Genomic DNA, 23072 nt, shown 5'->3' with positions numbered 1-23072 from the left:
ACAGGTGACCTTTCTACGGTCCATCTAGCGGCACATTTTCCACATTTTTGCATGGCAGTTTTGCCATTTAAAAAGGTTTCTGGGGGCACTTAGGTGGCCCAGTGGGTTAAGCCTCTGCCTTCGGCTCAGGTCATAATCTCGGGGTCCTGGGATCGAGCCCCGCATCGGGTTCTCTGCTCAGCACGGAGCCTGCTTCCCCCTCTCTCTGCCTGCCTCTCTGCCTACTTGTGACCTCTGTCAAATAAATAAAATCTTTTTTAAAAAAAAGGTCTCCAGGGGCACCTGGCTGGCTCAGTCAATTGAGCGGCTGCCTTTGGCCTGGGTCGTGGTCTCAGGATCCTGGGATAGAGCACCTAGCTGGGCTCCCAGGGCATCTGCTTCTCCCTCTCCCTCTTCTCCCTCTCCCTCTGCCCCTCTCCCCCACTGGTGCGCGCTCTCTCTCTTAAGTAAATAAATAAAATCTAAAAAAAAAAAGAAGAAAGAAAGAAAAAAGTCTCCAAGCACAGTGCTTAGTGCTGTCTAGTGTCCCCAAATGCAAGAAGGCGGGGATGTGCCTCCTGGAGAAAATGTGTGTTAGATGAGCTTTGTTTAGGCTTGAGTTAGAGCACGGCCGCTGGAAGTTCAATGTTAACCAGTCAGCCGTATCTATTAAATAAGGTGTCTTGAAACACACGCCAAACAAGGTCATGTACTGACTGCTTGACAAAAAAAGTGACTAAAGGCTTGCAGGAACCTACCTCTGTATTCGCTGTGGAATCCCGTATTCCCTAACTCAGTGTTCACTGCAAAGTTACAGAACGTTAACTACCGCGAATAAGAATTAACTGAACGGATCCACCGCAGAGCAGAGCAAAAAGATACACAGAGGAGCTTGAAGATGAGGACAGTAGGCTCTGGGTTCAAATCTCAGCTGTGGGCGCGTCTGAGTGGCTCAGTTGGTGAAGCATATGCCTTCGGCTCAGGTCAGGAGCTCAGGGTCCTGGGCTGGAGCCCTGCATCCAGCTCTGTGCTCAGAAGGGAGCCTGCTTGTCCCTTTGCCCCTGCCCCTGCTCATGCTTGCTCTCTCGAATAAAATCTTTTAAAAAAGAACATCTCGGCTGTGACCTCAGCTGCCCCGGCCTCAGTTTCCCTATCTGTAAGATGCCAAAACTAGGGCTTCCTATCGGGGTGTGGGAACAGAAAATGAGACACTGTACATCGGGTGTTGGGCATCTGATCCCCTCCCCATGATCCAAACGTAATTGAAATTGTTACTCCTGCTACGCGCAGTGTCGGAGGGGCAGACCGGGGCTTCTCTGATCTACAGGCCCGCTCAGTCACTCGCTAAGCCTGTTCCCTGCCCCTGTGGAATATTCTGGCCGTGGCAGTGGAGCTGCTGCCTCTCCTCGATTTTGCTTACTGGGTGGGCATCTGCCCTGTCTTGTGCTGGGTGCGCATGGCAAAGACGGTGAGCCACAGAGGACCGGCAGCCAGGATCGGAACTCCAGACGGTGGGCACAGGGTGGTGTTTATTGCCAGGAAGACGCCCGTGTGGCCTCCAGGCACCAGAGAGTTTTGACACAAATGACTTGAAGGCACTGGTTTCCGTCCATCCCCCACACCTGCCCTGCAGGGCCCAGGGGGCGAGAAACCCCATCACCAAGCAGACCGGTCTTGCTCCTTCTCCAGGGCTGTGGCTCCCCTGGGGGGCTGACGGTCTAGAACGCCCTGCCCTGCCAAGGTTCCCAAGATGCTGTGGGGCAGGGTGGCGGCCGGTCCCGGGGTGGCGGGTAGGGGGCTCTGTCCCAGGGCTGACCGAGAGCTACGAGACGCTGGGGGGCAGGCGTGCGGCTGCCGTCTTCTCTACCACGAAGCCGTAGTTATACTGGGGGGCAGCAGAGCAGGGGGAAAGGGAAATCAGAGTGAGGGGGGCATAGTGGTGCCTGAGGAATGATGAGGGGGTGAAGACAATTAAGGGCTTAGCGAGCTCCAGCTCTCAGGAGATGGGGTGTGGCTGAGGCAAACTGGGGTACCAGGAAGGTGGGGGTCCCCTAGCACCCCATCCTGGGCCCCACACCCACCTCCTCTTCAATATCCGCCAGCGACTTGATTGTCAGATCAGCAAAGGCAGAGAAGGCCTGGTGGGCAGACATGGGTCAGTCTTGCGGGAGGGACCCTAACCTCCTGGAACCCCATTCCCTCATCCTCAAGGAGGGCCGCCCCCAGTATTTGCCTGAACATCCCCTTATCCTTCCTGCCACAGCCTCCTGCCTCCAGCAACCAGTTGTCCCGCCTGATTCCCCATTCTGGGACTATGACCCTCTGGCTTCCAGCCTCCTCCAACCCAGGAACACAGGCCTCTGTGCTGGGCCACTGGGTACACAGATGACCCTCCTTCCCTCCCTGCATTCTGAACCCTTAGGAAGGCAACTGGCAGGCACAGACCCAGGATCCCCCCAGCAGAGACTCACCAGGGGGCCACAGCTCTTGCCCTCGAACCGGGGGTGCAGGATGAAGGGAACACCATCCATGGCTGAGGAAGGCAGGTAAGGGTAGGGGCTGAGACACAAGGAGGGTGCGGCCTGCCTGTGGTCCACCCCCAGCCAGAGAGGCCCTTTCCTAAGCCCCAGGCTCTCTGCAGTCTTTGCAGAAAACTGGGGAGGCCCAAGCTGGCTTCCAACCCTGACCCCTCCCCCTCCTGGCTAGCCCATCTCGAGCCAGTCTTACCCCACCCCAGTGCCTCGGTTTCTTGCACGGCGCTCACCTGAGATGCCATAGAAGTTGGAGGCCTCGTAGATAGAGTCGCTCCGCCGCAGTGTAGATGCCCGAGAGCCTAACCTGGACAGGGTCCGCTCTGGAAAGCCACCCTTACTGATGGGGGCAGGACAGCACAGGTCAGCCATAATTCCCCCCATGGCCACCCCATCCCCAAGCCTGGGGACTCACCTGGGCTGAGCAGGGGGGTCCAGGGAGAGGCCCCGCATGTCCTGGCTGAGAGCTCGGGGCTTGGGCACTGGCCTTGGGGCCTTGGCCTTCCTGCACCAAATGGCAAAGCCCCCCATGTCCCTAGAAGGAGAGAGAAGTAGGGAGGGGTCCTGGCCCAAGAGGATGACCCCAGACCTTTGGGGGATTTGCCTTCTGTCTTAGCCAAGCCCTGAGAAACATCCAAATTAATATTGCTGGGTCTGAGCATGTACTGTGAGCTTCAGACTCATCAATGCACCCCTCACAAGAACCCTACAAGACTGATACAATTAGCCCGGATTTAACCTGTGGAAACTGAGGCACAGAGAAGTGACGGAAGGCACAGGAAGCCTCAGGAGAGTCCCTGAGGATCAGCAGGGCAGATACGGGAACTGGAGGGCAAAGGAGGCCAGAGGCTAAGGGTGGCCGTACCCTACTCGCAGGTATCCAGGCACCGTCTTGGTCTTCCCGCTCAGCCGGACATCGAACACAGCCATGTCTGCAGCCCCCAGGGGCACAAGCTTCACACACATGCGTTTCTTCTTGGACACAGAGGCCTCTGGGAGTGGGGGGGTGGCAAGGGTGTGAGAAGAGGGAAGAAGCAGTGAAGGGGGTCCAAAGATGGCTCCAGGATGATGTTCGCCAGGGCACTGTTTAAAGCAGCTCCCTGAGCTTTAGGTCAACGGTTAAATCATGAATGGTATAGCCAAAGGAGGGGACTCCATGTAGCCTCTAGGAGCTGGAGACATGGAGAAGCATTCATGGGGTGACCATGGGCACCTACAGCAAGGGTGGACAGCTATGAAATCAGACAGAACTGAATGCCCATCCTGGCCTGCAAACCTCACTTTTCCTTCGTCCTCTAATCCAGGGGTCAGCAAACCCCAGCCCATGAGCCAAAAGACGTCCAAAATCTGTTTTTACAGGGCTGATGAGCTAAGAATGGTTTTCATGTTTTTAAAGGATTGTGGGGGGCGGGGGGGGGGGCAGGGAGGCAACAGCACTACCTGGCCTGGAAAGCCTAAAATATCTACTATCTCGACCTGAACAGAAAAACTTTGCCAACTCCAATATCCATAGATACATCCTGAGAGTCAAATACACGAGACAAGTCACAGCGAGAGGCAGGGGGAGCCAGGTGGTTGGAAAGCAGCAGAGGGTCAGGGCTGGGAGGACAGCCCCTGCTACAGGAGCCAGAGGAGAGGGGTGGGGAGAGGTAACCAAAGACCTGGGGGAGAACCAAGTATTAGCTAGGGGGAAGAGTCACGGAAGGGTGCTCCAGGCAGAGGAAACCGTGTGCAAAAGCCTGGAAAGGAAAAGGCTTGGTAATGACCGTGGTTCGGCTTGGCTACGGTGTAAGATGCAGCAGAAACAGTAATGAAACGGGTCACAACTCTTGGTCTAGGTCAGAGGCTGTGCCAACCGCACATTTTTACGCAGGGCAGGGCATGTGGCCCCGCCCCAGAACAGGGCTCGACTCCACAGCCAGCCCTGTCATCACCCAGTGCGCGGTCGTGGCTCGGAAAACAAGCACCTGTCGTCCCTCCACCCTTCCCTGGTCCTACCCACGGGGACCCGAACGCGGCCCCCCATCCCACCCCCAGCCTCGGACGCGGGCCTCACTGGAGTCCAGGGGGTCGCAGACCGGGGAAAAGCCCGGTGGGAGGGGGCTCTTGTCCACCAGGACCTGGATATCGGCCACCACATTCTCCTGCGGATTCTGAGGGGGAGGAAGGGGAGGACACAGCGACAGTCACTCTGCAGCGGGGACAGCGCGCCTGGCGTAGGGCCCCGCAAGAGAACGGGGGAGTGGGCGTACCCGGGAGATGCCGAAGGACGGCGCCCCTTACCTCTAGGCTGCCCAAAGAACTGAGGCACAGAAAGTAGCCAGATTTCTGCGCGAAGCTCTTGCCGAAGCTGGCGGGCGTCCCTTCCACGGTGCAAGAGATCTACGGCGGGGACCGGAGTCAGCATCAGGCTCCTACCCCGACGCGGCCGCTTCTGCACCCACTAATCCCCGGGCCCCCGACGTAGCTCACCGCACTGAATCCCCGCGGGGGAGGCGCCGAGGCCGACGACCAGGCCAGGCCAGTCAGCGGCGCCGTGTCGGTCCCGGGTCCTGGATCCATCCTCCCAGACAAGAGCCAAAGGCCGGTACGGCTTCGCAACTCCCAGCGGCCGAACCGCCGCGGAGTTCGGGTAAGAGTCTGAACTACAAATCCCAGACTACCGTAAGGAAGGCGGGGTCAAAAGAGCCGATTGCGCGTGCCCGGAAGACAGCTGGCCAATCGCATGGGAAAGTGCAGCCGCGTCCCCGTGCGTCGCGCAGGAGCGCCCGTGAGCGACGTTTACGGAAAATTGCGTTGCTTCCTTCTCTCTGCTAGCGACTTCCGCCAGAAATATCCCCGCTCTGCGCCAGAAGTCTCGGCTTACCCTAAACCAGAACTACGCTCCCCAGAAACCCTTGCGGCATTAGCCCCTTCCAGAGACACGCACAGGCTTTTAGCGGAGAAATGTGAAAAAAAGCAATTCTAGATCTAGAGAGTCTTCCTAAAGTAAACTTTCATGGCTTATGCAGCGATTACTTTAAATAACAAAAAATACGGACCACCATGAGCCAATGAATCTTGTGTAACTTGAAGACTTGTTCATGTTACGGGGCGGGGGCGGGCGGAGACCGCGTTGTGTGAATGGAGGTCTCGGTTCTTGGATTCCCCACGAAAGATTTACCCGAGGATCCGCGCTGGAGTGAAGACAGCCAAGAGGAAGGTAGCAAGCACAAAGCAGTTTGTTAAGAACCGCACACTCGAGTGGGAGAGCGGGCAGGTCCAGGGATCGCAGCTGACCTGAGGCTAGGGGTGTCTTCTCCTTTTATGTTTAGGAGCACAGCTACGGTGGTCTGCCACTGAGGTTTCCAACAAAGGGATTCCTCCTACCGGTTCGGAAGGGGTTTTTGACTCTACTGAGTCTTGCCGCAAGTGTCGTGGCCATCTTCCCCCACAGTGGGGTAGGAGGTGGGGGTCAAAGCCACAATGTAATAATGAACCCAGGGAGTCACCCTGAAGCACAGACTGGAGAGGAGACCACAGGTTCTGCACCCGTGGTTCTTGGTCGAGTAGCCTGCTGCCACAAAGCCACAAAGAAAGCCCCCAGGCTGCTAATGTGTGACCTATTTGTCTCCGCCCTTGCCTCCAGCTCAGGTCGAATAGCCGCCTACTCCATCCTTCTCACAGTTTTTTTCAATGAGATAGAAAGTACTTAATATGCTAACATGCTTTTATACCCCACAGGGGGAAATGCGAAAAATTAGGGAACAGAGTATTGTCTACTCTTCTATATTTTTCCATTTTCTGTAATATCCTGGATTGGCCTACCGTCTGGCTTTTAAACAACCTGTGACCTAAAAAACGTTTTTTTTATGTGTCAGTGGTTGAAGGAGGCAGGGAATCAAAAGGGTTCTTAGTGACATGTGAAAAGTATAGGACATTCAAATATCAATGGCTATAAGATGCCCCAGGACGCTTGAGTGGCTCAGTTGGTTAAGTGTCTGCCTTCAGCTCAGGTCCTGATCCCAGCGTCCTGGGATCCAGCGGGTGGGGCTCCCTGCTCAGCAGAGAGCCGGCTGCTCCCTCTGCCTGCTGCTCCCCCTGCTTGTGCTCTCCCTCTCTCTCTCTCTTCTGACAAATAAATAAAATCTTAAAAAGAAAGAAAAGAAAAGAAAAAGAAACAAACGTCCTGGAAAAGATGAACTAAAAAGAGAAGGGGGTTTCAGTTAGCATGGTGGTGGCCTGCTTGGTGGCTGTCTGGCTACACTGGAGGCAGATGCCACAGCAGCATTCTAAGTACATGCAAGACAAAACACAAATTGAGGGGCGCCTGGGTGGCTCAGTGGGATAAGCCTCTGCCTTCAGCTCAGGTCATGATCTCAGGATCCTGGGCTCGAGCCCCACATCGGACTCTATGCTCAGCAAGGAGCCTGCTTCCTCCTCTCTCTCTGCCTGTCTCTCTGCCTACTTGTGATCTGTCAAATAAATAAAATCTTAAAAAAAAAAAAACAACACAAATTGAGGTAATGACTCCCAAAATGAGTAACCATTTTTTTTTCCACCAGGACTCCCATGATCCAAACTGCTCATTTATTAAGTCCCTTAGGGCGGGGGTGGGAATCTCTCAGGACATTCACTTGTGTCCTCCTGTGCTTTAATGAAGATGATACATTAGCAGACTCATCAGGTATGAACTTGGATAAAGGGGCAGGTGCTTCCATGCAAGGCCGTCATAAATCCGAGTCCATTCTAATTTGGCAGACAGCTTTTCTCATTACAGATATTTCACGGTTTAGTAGGAAAGGCTTTGTTAGCTATCATTTAAGGCTTTGCAGAGTGAACTTAGTAAGGGCCTCTCTGCGCACTATAACTTCCTCCAGGCCAATGGAGGGAACAAACATGGCGGCCCAGTGGTCATACCAGTGGAAAACGTGCCCATCTGACCTCGAGGAGAGGGAGACGGTCAGCTTGTGTTACTACAGAGCAGATTGCTGGGAGAACCCAGGGTGAACTGGCCCAACGACCCAGGTGGAAGCCAGGCCAAAGATTTGAGTCACACCATCATTAGGTCCCATTTGGATTTACGTTACAGAGACATCCATCCCATATCCCTGGTGTACCTGGGTTGGTTCCATTTAGAGTGTTTTGTTTTGTTTTTTTCTGTTCCCCACATTGAGGTACATGCGTCCTCTACTGTCTGTAATCCAGGGAAAGCCACATGAACCCATCCCAAATTGGAGTGAAGCCACCTATGGCTCTGATAGTGGTATTTTTAGGACCCTTTGGATGAGCTGCCTGTTTTATTCAATCAAAAGAAAAAGAATACCCAGTGCCCAATGTTTTTTTTTTTTTTTAAAGATTTTATTTATTTATTTGACAGACAGAGATCACAAGTAGGCAGAGAGGCAGGCAGAGAGAGAGAGAGGAGGAAGCAGGCTCCCCGCAGAGCAGAGAGCCTGATGTGGGGCTCGATCCCAGGACACTGGGATCATGACCTGAGCCGAAGGCAGAGGCTTTAACCCACTGAGCCACCCAGGCGCCCCCAATGTTTTGTTTTTTAAGATTTTATTTATTTATTTGACAGAGAGAGACATGGCGAGAGAGGGACCACAAGCAGGGGGAGTGTGAGAGGGAGAAGCGGGCTTCCCACTGAGCAGGGAGCCCGATGCGGGGCTTGATCCTAGGACCCTGGGATCATGATCTGAGCCGAAAGCAGACGCCCAGTGACTAAGCCATCTGGGCGCCTCCTTTCATGCCCAGTGTTATTCAGAGATGTGCCATAGGCCAGATTTCTGGATCAGTATTGGTAATATCCTCTGAATTAGGAGCACCTGTCCTAGCTTATGCTTCCTTAATGAACTGCTTGTGTGCCTTCTGCTCCGCTTCCTAGAGGAGTGGTACCCACCACAGCAATCCTGACAAGCTAAAGAGGGACGGCTGCCCGAATCCCCACAGGTGTGGATTGACTCCTTTGCCAGGCACACAAGTGGGTCCTCAGTAGAAAGGTAGTTCCCTTGGGTGCCCATCCCATGACCAGACACTCCCGGGGCAGCTGAAGTCTAAGGCCAAAAAGACAGCTATGTAGTAGAAACTTGTACAGGGAAGTCTTGTTAATGTGGCTGCCGCTTTAGGAACCTGGCTGGGTTGTACGTACCAGGCCTGACCTGTTGGCCAGGGGAGATGTGAAGAGACAGGACGAGGGGCAGGACAGGCTCAGGATCTATGTGTTCTCCCCTCTTTCTGGGGGTGTGTGGTCCATTCCAGATTTAGTGGGATTCCACAGATCGGTCTTAATAGCAGGACAACAGGATCCCAGTGGAGACTGAAGACTGAAGTAACTCACACAGCGCGGGGGGACTTCCCGTTGGCAGTTCCAGTAGATAACACCTCTCCCTGGTGGGATGGGGCTTGGTGTCCTCAACAGCACAGCATGCTGTTCCCAGCAAGAATCAGGGCCATTGCTGTCTCCGGAGACTCCCAACAGCTTTGCAGGATTGGGTGCCTTGTCAGGGGTCCCCAGGCTGGCAGATGGGGTGGTGGGTTGATCATTCCAATGCCTTAAGCCTGCGACAATCCCTTTGTCCACCCTGCCAAGCTGGCTTTACCTGTTAGCAGTTTAACCTGCCGCTTTAATAGTCCGTTCTTCCTTTCTCCCAACCATGCTGCTCATGGCTGAGCGGGGAGATGGAGCCTCCATTCCCTGTTCTTCTGCCTGGTCTTGCACACCATGACCCTCAAAACGTGACCCAAATCTGTCTACTTGATGAGGATTTCCGTACATCATACTCAGTGTCTCTAATCCCTTAAGGGAGGCAGCCTGCTTTGCACCTCGGTGACAGGGGAAAGCTTGGGTTGGGCCAGATACATGGACCTCACAAACCAAACCATAGTTAGAGCCCTTGCTCAGGGGCGCCTCGGTGGCTCAGTCAGTACAGCGTGTGACTCTGGATCTCAGGGTCGTGAGTTCAAGTCCCACTCTGGGTGTGGAGATGATTCAATAAGTGAACTTTAAAAAAAAAAAAAAAAAAAAAAGAACCATCAGCGGGAAAGGGCCAACAAAATAAACTTGGCAATGCCTTACTGGTTGGGAATTCCGGTGGATGGCTCCCGACGACTCCTTTGGCAGTTACCTGGGGTGTTGTTCTAGAACATAGAGTACATGGTATTCCATTAACCAAGACACTGGATTTCAAGGGCAATCCTTGGCAATACACCGTCCCACCCTGGTGCCACAGCGGCCACTCTTCCTACGTACCCAGTCTGTGGTATCTGCTGAAAGAATGGTGGCCAGGCCTCCTCCGTGGGCTGGGGCATCAGCTCTCTGAATTCTGGGAGCCCAGGGTGGGGGTTCAGCACCTGGAAGATAATGAGGATGCCTCTGTCTCCTACAGGTGAACGCAGATGTCCTCCCACACACCCTGACCCCACAAAGGCTTGTTCATGATCGCCCACCTCTCAGCTTTCCTTGTCTAAGCCCTGGGGTTCATCCTTTTAAAACAGCCCCACTATCAGTGCAAAGGGTTAACCGGGCTTCTGAGTGATAGGCCAAACCAGCTCTCAGCTGAACCCACTGGAGGCTGTGGTTTGTTCCTTTTTCCGTCCAGATGGTGTCAGTGTGAAACTGCCTAACAATGATAGCTCACGTGGGTAGGCTACCCCAACTAGAACATTCTGCATGCCAGGCATCAGCAGAAAAGTGCCTCTCGCTCCCTGTGGGCCACAAAGGCTCCCCACAGGAATAGGGGCGGGGATCTTTGGGGGCTCTAGCTCCTCCGTGGGGCCTAGCAGCACCTCCTTTCTAGATGCCATGAGCTGGTAGGTAGGGTACCCCACTTCTACAAGTCCACATGCCTTAGTCAAAGTGGGAGTTCTAACCAGGGAAGAGGTGAGTCAATGGGACAGGCTCTCAACCAACCTCCTGCCCCGGCAGAGAAGTTCTTACCGGGGTATGCCCTCCCTTCATGAGCGGCTCAAACTGCATGGCGGTGCCTGGGTCTTGAGTTTGCCGCAGGCTCACCGCACATCCTCCCACCTACAGATGTCCCAGCAAAGTCTGCAGAGCGTCCCTGAACAGAGACAGGTCTTTACATGTCGGCATCATGTCTTTGGTGTAACGGACCCATTTTACGGATGTGGGGAGGGAGGACAGGGGCCAGTCTTGGGCTACCATCCATCCAGTGACATACGGTGGGGCTGGCAGGTAGCCTTGGGAAGCAGTTGAGAGGTCCACTGGGGTCCCTCCCACATGAAGGTGAATTGAGCTTGCGTCTAGTGGCCAGGGGTGTATTGGAAAAGGCATTTGCCAAGTCCTGCTCAGCATGATACACTCCTAGGGCCGTGGGCAGGGTATGTGAGATGGTGGCAGTGTTGAGCACAGCCACGTGGTTGGGGGACCACAATTTGTTCAAGTCTCAGTCATCCGCCAGGAGCCATCTATTTTCTCTACTGGCCATACTGAGCTGTTGAAAGCACCAGAGGCAAGGTGTCCCATACCAACTTGGTGCAGTGCTTGACTCATCTCTTTCTTTAGGCCCCTTGGGCAATTATAACATTTGACAGTACCCTTCTTTCGTGTCAATGGCTGGCCTCCAGAATTCACCATTAGAGGTTTGCACACTTTGGCCTCGTAGGATGTCTGTGCCCAGCATGTTCTCTGGTACTGGAGAAGGAAAAACCTCCAATTCTCCATATTCTTGGGGCACCTGGGCAGCTCAGTTGGTTAAGCATCTGCCTTTGGCTCAGGGTATGTCCCCAGGGTCCTGGGATCAAACCCCGTATCAGGGCCCCCTGCTCAGAGGGGAGCCTGCTTCTCCCTCTCCTTCCTGCTCCTGCTCTCTCTCACTCTCTCTGTCTCTCTCTCTCCAATAAATAAAATCTTTAGAAAGAAGAATTTGCTGTACCTTTTCTATCGATTTCCAGGGCCACGTGCTCAGGGGGTCCTCCTCATTGGGCCAAGCCTCCCTGCAGGCTAGAAGAATCCACTCTATAAGGCAGCGAGTACCTTGTGGCCCATGCAGGTGCTCTCAGAGGGTGGGGTGTGCGCTGGTGCTGCTCATTTTCTCGGCCTCCTGCCCAAGAAGAGAAACTCCATCGTCTGGATCCCATAGGGGCACTGCACTTGCCTGGATAATTTCCCTGGCCCTTCGCTGGGACTTGGCCCCCATATCGATAAGCTCAGCGGAACAGATTCTCTTATCTTGTGCATTTCCAGAACGGGGAGCTGCCCCACTGGCTGGGGCTGCTGCTGCGTCCCTTGGTACTTGAGATTCCCTCTTCCCCTCTCGTTTGTGCTCTCTCTCTCAAATAAGTAAGTAAATTGTTAAAAGAAAGGGAAGGGGAGGGAAAGGAAAGGAAGAAGGAAGGATGGAAGGAAGAAATCGAGGAAGGAAGCTCTCTCCAGATATTCCCTGTGGACAGAGAAAGAGGAAAGGGGAGGGGAGGGGAGGGGAGACGAGGGGAGGGGAGGGGAGAGTAGGAAAGAGGAAGAGAAGGGAAGGAGAGGGAAGGGAAGGAAAGAGGGAGGGAGAGAGGGAAGGAAGGAAGGGGAAGGGAAGGGAGGAAGGAGGGAGGGAAAGAGGGAGGAAGGAAGGGAGAGAGAGAAAGGGAGGGAGGGAGGGAGAAAGAAGGAGAGAGAGAAGGAAGAAAAAGGAAGGGAAGGAGGGAGGAAGGAAGGGAGGGAAAGAAAGAAAGGAAGAAAGAAAGGAGGGAGGGAAGAAGGAAGGGAGGGAGGGAGAGAGATGGGCGGGAAGGAAGGAAAGGAAGGAAGGGAGGGAGGGAGGGAGGAAGGAAGCTGTCTCCAGGTATCTCCTTGGGGACAGAACCGCCTCTGAGTGAGAACCCTCGTGCCAGCGCCTTCCTACAAGGCTGGAGATGACCTCTGTCACCCATCCAGGGCCATGCACTACTGAAAACATCTCAAGAGTAAGACATTATACAACAAGGTGTTTGGTCAACACAATGAAATGCTTGTGTAGTTTAACAACAGGAAAGAGATAAAAGACCTGAGTGAAGGGAGCAGGATTGTGGGTGACATTTTGAACTTTAAGAAGTTTCTTTGGTGTCCCTACATTATCCTCTCAAGATGAACCACAAAAGGAAAAAGCCCCGAGCGTGTGCTCTTCCGGTCCTGCTCCAGATGTAGGCTGAGGTGTGGCTGTGACCGCTGACTTCCTTCCGGGGGGGACCCCACCGACCAGGGGAGGAGAGTGACTTCCGGTGGAGACACCCGACGGAGCCCATCTCAGCCAGGTGATCCAGGTCAACACCACCGTGAAACGCCACGCTGATGGCATGTGCCCTGGACCCGGTGTGCCAGGCAGGCTGCTTCACCTCTGTGGTCCTCCCCCAAAACCTGTCACCCCCAGTCCAACCTTGAAAAAACACCAGACAAGTCACAGCTGGGCAATTTCCCACAATACACCTGACCAGTTCTCCTCAACACTGCCCAGGTTATCAATAGCAAGAAAGTCCGAGAAACTGTCTCAGCCCAGAAGGGCCTAAGGAGATGTGACAACCAAAAGTAACGCCGGGTCCTATGTCATAAAAAGGACATTAAGAAAAACTGATAGGGGGACGCCTGGGTGGCTCAGTTGGTTGGGCGGCTGCCTTCGGCTCGGGTCATAATCCCGGCGTCCTGGGATCGGTCCCGCGTCGGGCTCCCTGCTCAGCGGGTAGCCTGCTTCTCCCTCTGCCTCTGCCTGCCACTCTGTTGCCTGCGCTCACTCTCTCTGACAAATAAATAAATAAAATCTTTAAAAAAAAAAAAAAGAAAAGAAAAGAAAAAAGAAAAACTGATGGGGGCGCCTGGGTGGCTCAGTGGCTTAAAGCCTCTGCCTTCAGCTCGGGTCGTGGTCTTGGGGTCCTGGGATCGGGGCCCGCATTGGGCTCTCTGTTCAGCGGGAATCCTGCTTCCCCTCTCTCTCTGCCTGTCTCTCTGCCTACTTGTGATCTCTCTCTCTCTCTGTCAAATAAATAAATAAATAAAATATTTGGGAAAAAAGAAAGAAAAAGAAAAACTGATGGGGGCGCCTAGGTGGCTCAGTGGGTTAAAGCCTCTGCCTTCGGCTCAGGTCATGATCCCAGGGTTCTGGGATCGAATCCCACATCGGGCTCTCTGCATAGCAGGGAGTCGGCTTCTCCCTTTGCCTCTGCCCTGCTCCTTGCTTGTGCTCGCTCTTGCTCAAATAAATAAGTAAAATCTTACAGAAGAACTTTTTGTTTGGAGGACTGGGACTAGAGCGAGGTTGAGTAAGGCACTCTCTGCAGTGGCAGAATTTTGGGGTGCACCAGTTTCATTTTTATCATCCCCATTCTACAGCTCCAGAAACCGAGGCTTAGAGGAAACTTCTCATCCAGGTCCTACAAGAGGGAGGGCTATTTGTACACAGCCTTGGCCTCTGACCTGCAACTGCCGGCCCAAACGGACCCCAAAGTTTGAAAGCCAGTACAGGGCGAAGTCAGCTTTGCTGACAGTCTTGTGTTTGCCCCTGGGGTCCTGGCTAGGGAGGGAGGGCCTTTCTCTAGGGACACACAGTCTCCCCCACCCCCGGCCTCTTCAGCACGGGCATACCTCATCCCTTGTACTTTGGGGGCTGAGTGGCTTTTGTGGGGGCTTCTAGGCGGAGCATGTCCAACTGGGCACCTAGAGATGCTTCTCCAGGCCTTCTGGGAGGCCTGGGCCTCGGCTGTGGCCCTGCCCAACCTCGGCCCAGCTCACCACAAACCCTAGAAATGGCTGACCCAACAGAACCTAGGTTGGAGTCTGGGCTGTGGGGACGCTGGAGCTGAAGAAGCCACAGGACACGCACATGACAGCCTTCCAGCCATCCCAGGCAGCCGGTGGGAGCCTCTGGTCAGACTAATGTCCAGCAGGAAGCTCTGGCTCCCTTGGCCACATGCAGAGGAGGCCAGGGCAGTCTGAGTCCTCTAAGGCCTCCCTCCAGGGTTCGGCCCCCTTCTGAGGCCTCTTCCTGGGCACTCCCTAGGCTCTTTGGGTCCAGCGTATCCCAAATGGACTGGATTGTCTTTCCTCAAAATGTGCTCCTTCCTCCATGACAGTATTTCTGTGTTTTTTGCCTTTCCTCCGTTCTGCCCTGGCCCGCACATCTGTTGAGCGCCTACTGGATGCCAAAGCCTTTTCCTAGAAACTCCTCACCAGAGCCCCCTCCCCCATGAGGCTGTGCCTGCTATTGCCCCCACTTTACAGATGGGAAAACTGAGGTTCAGGGCGCCTGGGTGGCTCAGTGGGTTAAAGCCTCTGCCTTCGGCTCAGGTCATGATTCCAGCGTCCTGGGATCGAGCCCGCATCAGGCTCTCTGCTCGGCGGGGAGCCTGCTTCCTCCTCTCTCTCTGCCTGCCTCTCTGCCTACTTGTGATCTCTGTCAAATAAATAAATAAAATCTTTAAAAAAAAAAAACAAACAAACTGAGGTTCAGAGGGTTTGCTTGGGGTCCTGGTGATGAGGGAGCAGAAAGCTGGCTGAGGACAAAGCAAAAGGCTGATACCTCGCCATCTTCCCCTCACCCCAGCAATAGGCTGACACTTTGCAATCTCCCCCTCCCCCCCACCACTCCTGGGTGGGACAAATGTGACATTCTTTAGGACTCTCCCAGCTATCTTGATGTTAATGGCTTGCCAAAAGGGAAAAGACAACACTGATCAAGCCTCAAGATCTCCGGTGTTCCAGCACCTTGTAGGCCCTCTTTAGCATATGAAAACTCCGTTGAAGCCTCCCTTTCCCTCACCTTCCCCCAACCGCAGGGTACTTAAACCTGCCATCCCTCACTACCCTGAGCAGCAGCTCTTTCTGCCCACGGGTCCTGTCCCTGTGCTTTAATAAACCACCATTTTGCACCAGAGATGTCTCAAGAATTCTTTCTTGGTCATCAGCTCCGGACCTCACCCCTCCGAACCTCACCTATGTTCTAGAACTTCATCATGGGATGGCAGAGGCAGATTCTAGAAGTAAGAGCCTATTCCGTGTGGGAGCCAGGACGGGATCTGGGAGACCGTATTTTCAGGGCTAGGGCGGCCCTGGTGGCCAAGTGGGAAACTGCAGCCTCCATCCTGGGGTCCCAACCAGAGCTTCTCCAGCCTTCAGTCCCTCCTCAGACACCCTGTGTGGGTGCAGGGATGCTAAGCGACCACCATGGAGAACCTTAAACACAAAACGTGGCCTCTGGGGTTCGAGCCAGACCCCGCTCCCAGTCCACCAACCCCCTCTCAGCCTCAGTTTCCCCAGCTTGGAGCTGAGCCAATGACAGCCACAATCTTTTCGGGTCCTGGGACCCACGAACATGAGGCCGGCCTGCATGAGACGTTCAGTAACAGCAGTTGGCACCCTCAGTTACAAGCGGGAGAGGGGCGGGAACTTCAGATGACCAGACCCAGGCTGCTCCAGCTCCCCTCGCACCAGCCCCCTGCCAAACGGGAAAAGCTCAAGGTTTCAATTCACCACAAACAACCCACCTGTTTCCTGGGAAATCGAAACTGAAAAGCCCAAACTGTTTTTTGCCTACAGATGCCCCCCCCCATTCAAGCCTCTAGGTCGGAGGATTGTCTCGGAACGTGTCATTGGTCGGGACAGCCCCTATGTTAATAAGGGGGTAGTCCCAGCCAGTAGAAGGTCCCAACGTCCTACCTCCTGCCCAAACTCCCTACATCCCGGGGAAGATCTAGATGGGACCAACTTTTTACCATCATTGGCCTGAGCTCGTGACTGAAAAATCAGGGTCAATGGTGCAAAGTGAGTGGTGGGATTGGAAGAGGCTGAGCATTGTCCTGCTGACCTTGCTGGCGCTGGCTCTGTTTGTGGCCCTGATCATCTTTGCTGTCCAAGCCAACAGCAAAGCCTGCAAGGAGGGCCTTTTAGCAGAGCAGGAGTGTCGCAATGTCACCCGCCTCTTGGAACTCCAGCTAGCCCAAAGCCGGCAACACTTACTGGGGGCGATGGACGAGGCTGCCACCTGCAACCGGACTGTGGTAAGAGACCGGCAACTCCCGGAGGGGCCCTCGGGTTGCGTGGCCCCCACAGGTCTAGATGGGGGTGGAGAAACTTCCTCTGGGCCCCCGCATCAGGAGTTGGGTTTTCCCGCTAGGGTTTGGGGGACCTCTAAACTTTCTCAGCGGTGCTGGTATCGGGCAGGGCTTTAAACGCCCCCAGAGCACCCAAATCCCCACTAGAATGTGGGAAGGGTCTCCGGCCTGTTTTGGGAGAGCTAGCAGCTGCTCTCTGCACCAGTCTCGGGCAGCAGAAATCCCATCTTAAGGTTTGGGATGGAGACTTCACTGAAGCCTCCAAAAGAAGGGTGGGGCTCCGAATACACCCACCCCATCCCTGGGAGACTTTGAAATGTTCACGTGGGTCCTGATATGGGGGACCTTGAAACTCCCCACGATATCGAACTTGGGCTCAGAAATCCCCATGTTCTGGGTTTAGGGAAGGACATCTAAGTCTTGGGCAATAGCCCATGAGGTCTGAGCGTTTCCTCGAGGGCTTGGGCATAGGGATCCTCCAAATTCCCATGTGGGGAGCCTCAAATCCCCTATTTCGGGGATCATATCCTTAGGTGCCCTGGGAGGGTGGGAGGTTGTGGCCATTCTTAGAGGTGGGAGACCGGGGTGCAGGGAGGGTTGGAGGGAAACCTGAAAAGGCTTTGGACCCCGGGCCCCTCTGACCCACAGGGCCTGGGGGAGAGGTCCAGGGCCCCCAGCAGCAGCTACCTCCACTCCGCAGGCCAGAAGGCCAGTCTCTGACACACACCCCCCGCCGCAACCCCATCCCAGGTGAACCTTTCTGCTTCCCTGGAAATGGAGAAGGCCCAGAGTCTGGAGCAGCTCACCAGAATAGAGGAGCTTCAGAGTAAGAAAGCATTAAGCCAGGGTTCTGCAGAGGGGGATTGGGAGGGGTGGGTCAAGCACTGAACCCCGGAGGAGGAGGGGCGGGGGAGGGAGGAAGGGGCAGGGGACAAGGGGGGGCGGGAGGAAGTCCCAGGGTTGGGGTCACCAGGGAGTGGTCAGAATCCAGTGAAGGGTGGGAAAGTAGTACCCCAGGTTTCCAAGGTGGGGTGGCGTGAGGTTGGGACTGAAGGCGGTGTTGGATCCCCGGGTAGAGCCAGGCAGAGAATGTGGCCACTTGTCACGCCGTGTCTGGGCCACCGTACCACTGTGCTGACAAGGCCCCCTGGTTCTCTCCCGCTTTAGGAGAGGTTGAGAAATTGAAGGAGAAGCTGCAGGGCGCTTTCGAGGAGGTGGAAAGACTAAGGTCAGAACCGCAGCCCCTGACTGTGCCCCTTTCACCACACCTGTCCCATCCCAAGACCCAGAATGCCCTTTGCCTGCAAATTTCCCATTGCTCAGGGCACAGAGTTTGAATCCCAGCCTTGTCCCTCTGGTCACACCAGCCTTGAGAGGCCACGGCCCACTCTCTTCCCCACTGACTTGGTGGGGGAGGAGGGGAGATTCTGAAGGGCGACAAGACCAGACCTGGTGCAGGCCCTGGCAGCTGCCTCAGTTGTCCCCACATCTTCCCCCAGAAAAGAGAAGGAGGCCTGGAGCAAGGAAGGGGAAACCAGCTTCAGCAGCTCCTCGAAATCACTCAGCCCCTTGATGGTCCCCATGTGCCTGTTCCTGGGCCTCACTGCTCTGCTGGCCTGAGGCCTGCTGGTAAGAAGGGTGGCCTGGGGTAGAAGAAAGCTGGGGTTGGGAGGGAGGGAGGGAGGAAGGGAGTCTAGGATAGGACAGGGTCTGGGGAGGTGACTGCCAACAGGATAGTTGGCAGGGCACAGAGAGGGAGAGGGGAGGGAGAGAGGGCTCCCTGAGTGGGGAGCTGGCCTGGAACGGGGCGGGGCCACCTTCTGTCCTCCTCCAGGCCCCCCTAAGTCCCCCTTATGATGTCTCCTTAGCTCACAGCCTGGACTTTCCCCTTCAAGCCTTCCCTGACCAGACCAGTTCTGAGGGAGCCACATGGCTGCATGGTTAGGAGGAGGTGGGCAAGATAGTGGTGGGGGGGGGAGCACAAGGAGCCGCCTCTGGGATGGACCGACAGAGCGCTTGGCCCAGGGCTGCCTCCTCCCCCCACCCCGCCCCTGATTTCGCCTGCCCCCAGAGCAGGGCAGCACATGGGGTAGGGAGTACCTATTTCTTGGTCCCTTGGTTTCCAGAAGCTCACTGACTTCTGAAGTCTTTGAACTCCAAAAAGTAGACACCCCTTGGTTGGAGGGGAGACCATATTCTTAAGTTCCTGGAGTGAATGCCATTATGTCATCTCCGTGCACCCCGGGCCTCCCCTGCAGCTGAGGGCAGACCGACTGACATCCACACCCAAGCTTCCCCACTCCAGAATGTTCCCAGGGACCCTTGGGGTTTGGGCAGGAGCTATCCCTCTGCCTCCCTGGCCCTCTTCACTGGGCTCATCACACAGGACTCTACACCCTCCTTCAGCACTCACCGTGTGCCAAGCATTCTACTCATAATATTCTCATCTCCCCTCATGTCCGCACTGCATCCTCTGATGCCCGGTCCGGTGGGGGAAACCCAGGCTGTGGCAGGGCGGACATCCCATCGTAGTTCCCAATTCCATCCCACTGGGATTCAAACCTGGATCTGCAGACACACACAGGCCAGGCCCTTGTCACGGTGTTCCTCCCCACCCCAGCCCAAACTCATTCCTCCTGCGGGAACCCCTCCTCCCAAGAGTCTCTCTGCTTCTTCAAAATTCAGAGCTGCTGCCTCGATCGACACTAAGTCACTAAGTCGACTTTCAGGGATCCTCCCAGCCTCCATCAATCCTTCCTCCTCTGTTATATTTCTCCAAGCCCTTCTGGAATCCCAGCTATTGTCCAAGCCACTTCCTGCTGTCGCCCTGGGGTGGGGACCTTTGTGTTTGTGGGTACTGTTGACTTCTGAGCGGGATTGGGCTCTACGGAGGACGAGGACACGCTACCCCGGGTGCTACAGGATCCTGAGCAACTTCCCTGGCCTCAGGGCACCTGATGCCTGTACCCCTACCGCCCCCCCCCCCGACATTGTGACAATAAAAAAATACCACAGACATTACCAAGTCTGCCATGGTTGGGGGAAGCAGGTTCACTTCTGTGAGAACCTCTGCTCTCCAGGCAGAGCTTCTGGGTTTTCCTCACTTTCCCCAGCTTGTGGGAGAGCTCAGGAGGAGTTTGTGGGGCTGCTTTAGGATGACAGTCATTTCACCCCCTCGGAACAGCCCCCCTCTTCTCCCCGCCCCGCCTCAGCAATAGGGAAACTGAAATCCAGAAAAGTTCCTGGACTTAATCAGGGCTTCTGAGCTGCTCGGGGAATTGAAACTTCTGATTCCCAGAAGCAAACGCTTCTCACGCAAGCTCCCTCAGTCCGGCCCCGCCCTCCCTACCCTGGCCCCCCAACCAGTTCCTTGAAGCTGGAAAGGCAGGTATTCCAGAGCTGGGTTCTGACTGGAAAGGAGCAGGAGCGCAGTTCAGGAGGCTGGCCACCTGGGGAGAAGGGGGACTCTCTTCCAAGAGCCAGCTCCAAGGTTTCTGCCTGGCCCAGAGATTTTTCAAGGGATTTAGGGCAGTTAATCAGTTAAGGGAGGCAGTGGTCTGAGATAATTCTTGATTATGTGCAGTCTTGATGGTGCCAGCTATGGACGTAATTACGGCACTCACAGCTCGTGCATGGGATTCTGGGTCCTTGGTTCCCCCGGGCAGTGCAGACGTGCTCTGTTCTTTCCAGGAAAGAACGCAGGATCCATAAATACACATAGAAAGGTTTAGTGCGTCAATCACTCGGGCTAAAGGTGCTTGCTAAAACTTAGAGCGACTCCTAGAGGTCAGAGGGGCCAAGGGGGCTTCACTTCCCCCACCATCCTCAACCCCCACTCCCAGCTTGGCTGCCAGACTGTCCCAAACAGTGCTGCCCCTACCCACCCCCCCCCCGCCCCTTCCCTCTCCCCAGCGCATGCCTAGGCTGTGTTCCCATGGTGATGGGGGACAGGTTTGCCCAATATGATGGATTCAAACTGTTCAGCTTCTCCTCCCAAGCCCCCACATGTGGCTGAGTAGAAACTTCTCTCCTTTCTAGAAATGCCCCTGTAGGGGCCAAGGATGGGCCGTTTTGGCATGAAGACTATATTGAGTAAAAAAGACAGTCAAGGGGCACCTGGGTGGCTCAGTCTGTAGAGCATGTGACTCTTGGTCTCAGAATCATGAGTTCATGCTCCATAGAGTAGGGCATAGAGCCTACTTTAAAAAATCAAATATTCTGAGTTAAAAAATAAACCTCAGGCAGTTAACCATCTGCCTGCCTTTGGCTCAAGTCATAATCCCAAAGTCCTGGGGTGAGGGCTGCCTGCTCAGCAGGGAGTCTCCCTGTCCCTCTCCTTCTGCCCTCCCCCTCCACTCAGGCCCTTTCTTTCACAAATAAATAAAACCTTTTTAAGATTTAAAATCTGAAATTTAAAAATTTAAGATCTTAAAATTAAAGATTTTAATTAAGATTAAAACTAATCTTAATTAAAAAGATCTAAAATTAAAGATCTTAAAGATCTTAAAATTTAAAATCTTAAAAAGAGTTTATTTAGGGGCGCCTGGGTGGCTCAGTGGGTTAAAGCCTCTGCCTTCGGCTCAGGTCATGATCCCAGGGTGCTGGGATCGAGCCACATCGGGCTCTCTGCTCCACAGGGAGCCTGCTTCCCCCTCTTTCTCTGCCTGCCTCTCTGCCTACTTGTGATCTCTGTCAAATAAATAAATACAATCTTTAAAAAAAAAAAAAAAGATTGTATTTATTTATTACAGAGAGTTAGGGAGGGAATACAACCACGGGGAGCTGGAGAGAGAGAAGCAGGCTCCCGGCTGAGCAGGGAGCCCGATATGGGGCTCAATCCCAGGCCCCTGGGATCCTGGGATCATGACCTGAGCCGAAGGCAGATGCTTAACAACTGAGCCACCCAGGTGCCCCAAATAAATAAAATCTTTAAAAAAAATAAAATAAGCAATCAAAAATTAGCATGTCTAAAGACAGAGGGGACGCCTAAGGTGAAAGTGTTTTATTCCAAGCCCCTCTCCAGCCAAGCTCACAGACAAAACTCACAGGCTTCTGACCTGGCCCTGACTCTCTCCTTTTCCAGGTCATGGTGCCCCCTCATTCTCAGAAAATAGACCACCACGGGATGCCTGCATGGCTCAGTCGGTGAGGCGAAGCATCAGCCTTCAGCTCAGGTCATGATCGTGGGGTCCTGGAATCGAGCCCCCCCCCCCCCCCCCGCCCGCCCCGCCCCAGGCTCTTGCTCAGCAGAAAGCCTGCTTCTCCCTCTCCCTCTCCCTGCTGCTCCCCCTTGTGCTTTCTCTCTCTGATAAATAAGTAAATAAAACCTTTAAAAAAGAATAAAAAAACAGACCACCACCACGAAGCATGTTCTTTTCTAACGACAAAGCACGTTCTTTTCTAGTGGGAACCCACATCCCGGATGAGCCCCAGAAAGTGCCCCATCCCGCAGTAACTTGTCACCTCCTGCTCTATGGGGCCAAGCAAACATCGACATCCCCCCTCCCCGCTCACCCTCCCCCACAGGCTCAGCTGCAACCCTCTCACACCCTTAAAAGCCTTTAAAAGGCCCAGCCTTACAGAATCTCACCAGACAGACATCGCTCTTGATGTCTGGCCCCTCTCCTCCCTTGGAGAGTGAGTAAATTCTGTCCTGCTTGGGGTTCTAATCTCTGCGTAATTCTTTGCCGCCCAGCCCACCGGTCACCTTAACATCATTTTAAAGCTTTCTTCGAACTTGGTCATCCTGGGCTTCCCACTATTTGCCCTATACTCCTCTCCCCAAAGACCCCTCCCCCTCTCCCTCTCCTGGGTTCTCCCCACTCAGACTTCAGCTCTGCTGCCCGGCCTTTGCCTTTCCACCCACCCGCAGGTGATCCTCCCTTGGTTCCTCCCCAACTCCCTCTCCTTCCCCTCAAGACCCTTTGTCACCCTGTCCCCTTCAGCGCTTGCCTCCAGGTCTGGATCCTTCTGCCCACACGTGTTCCGGCCGCCCTTCCCAACCTCCCGGCCCCCCAATTCCCTCTTGGCAAAGTGGCTGGAGCAGAGGGCATGGTTCGGGTCTACCTTCCCTTCTGCTCACCAGATCTTTCCCTTACAAGATGTAAGCTTGGCTCTTTTTCAATGCATCCTGCCAGGTTCACTAAGGAATCTGAGTAATTCACCTTCTCCTCTGGATGTATCGTGGAGGGACCTATACAGTTAGGAATGGGATAGGGAGACCACCCAGAGATCAGATAAAAATCCTGCTCTTGTCCTCTTGTCCTCACTGGGGCTCTTCAAAAACTCACCGACCTTGATCCTAACTCTCATGCAGGAAAACTGAACCAAGCTATGCATTTCATCTCTCAGTCGGACCCACATATTAGAAAAACAAAACTAGATAAAGCCCACAAACCCCTCAATCCAACGTACTAGACCCAGCTTTCAAGGTTTTTAACAGCAGAGAGGAGGAAATCAAAGAGGAAATGAGAAAGGGACATTAAAAAAAAAAAAAAAACGATCTCAGGTTTATCAACTCCTGCCTACTGCCCTTACCGGAGCTATTCT

The 23072-nt window shown here is 54.3% G+C and overlaps 2 protein-coding genes and 1 long non-coding RNA gene across 6 annotated transcripts; 1 reads left to right on the top strand and 2 right to left on the bottom strand.

Moving 5' to 3' along the window:
• Positions 1-1490: 1490 nt before the first annotated feature.
• MVB12A (multivesicular body subunit 12A) lies at positions 1491-5141 on the bottom strand. 2 transcript variants are annotated; one of them, XM_032867609.1, is made up of 9 exons: positions 4983-5140; positions 4794-4892; positions 4567-4663; positions 3376-3502; positions 2926-3045; positions 2744-2850; positions 2451-2512; positions 2061-2117; positions 1491-1864 (listed from the first exon to the last, which is right to left on the bottom strand). In XM_032867609.1, the coding sequence occupies exons 1-9, from the start codon at positions 5070-5072 to the stop codon at positions 1802-1804; spliced, it is 822 nt and encodes a 273-aa protein (XP_032723500.1). In that variant the 5' UTR covers positions 5073-5140; the 3' UTR covers positions 1491-1801. The 2 variants fall into 2 exon arrangements, with proteins under 2 accessions (XP_032723500.1, XP_032723501.1); XM_032867610.1 differs by lacking the exon at positions 2451-2512 and having other exon boundaries at positions 4983-5141.
• A 4106-nt stretch (positions 5142-9247) lies between these two features.
• Positions 9248-11748, bottom strand: LOC116873693. 2 transcript variants are annotated; one of them, XR_004383878.1, is made up of 4 exons: positions 11390-11748; positions 9745-9845; positions 9620-9632; positions 9248-9495 (listed from the first exon to the last, which is right to left on the bottom strand). It is a non-coding gene; the product is annotated as an uncharacterized LOC116873693 (long non-coding RNA). The 2 variants fall into 2 exon arrangements; XR_004383877.1 differs by lacking the exon at positions 9248-9495 and having other exon boundaries at positions 9516-9632.
• A 4391-nt stretch (positions 11749-16139) lies between these two features.
• BST2 (bone marrow stromal cell antigen 2) lies at positions 16140-21710 on the top strand. 2 transcript variants are annotated; one of them, XM_032867607.1, is made up of 5 exons: positions 16140-16469; positions 17274-17349; positions 17691-17751; positions 18023-18152; positions 21607-21710. In XM_032867607.1, exons 1-4 carry the CDS (start codon positions 16167-16169, stop codon positions 18141-18143), a joined length of 561 nt encoding a protein of 186 aa, XP_032723498.1. In that variant the 5' UTR covers positions 16140-16166; the 3' UTR covers positions 18144-18152; positions 21607-21710. The 2 variants fall into 2 exon arrangements, with proteins under 2 accessions (XP_032723498.1, XP_032723499.1); XM_032867608.1 differs by lacking the exon at positions 21607-21710 and adding an exon at positions 19304-19493.
• Positions 21711-23072: the final 1362 nt, after the last annotated feature.

This window comes from Lontra canadensis, unplaced genomic scaffold, assembly GCF_010015895.1.
Source record: "Lontra canadensis isolate GAN:19392208 unplaced genomic scaffold, GSC_riverotter_1.0 scaffold35, whole genome shotgun sequence".
NCBI classification, from domain to species: domain Eukaryota; kingdom Metazoa; phylum Chordata; class Mammalia; order Carnivora; family Mustelidae; genus Lontra; species Lontra canadensis.
Note: the sequence above shows the minus strand (reverse complement) of the source record. Positions and strands in the feature narration are given on the sequence as shown.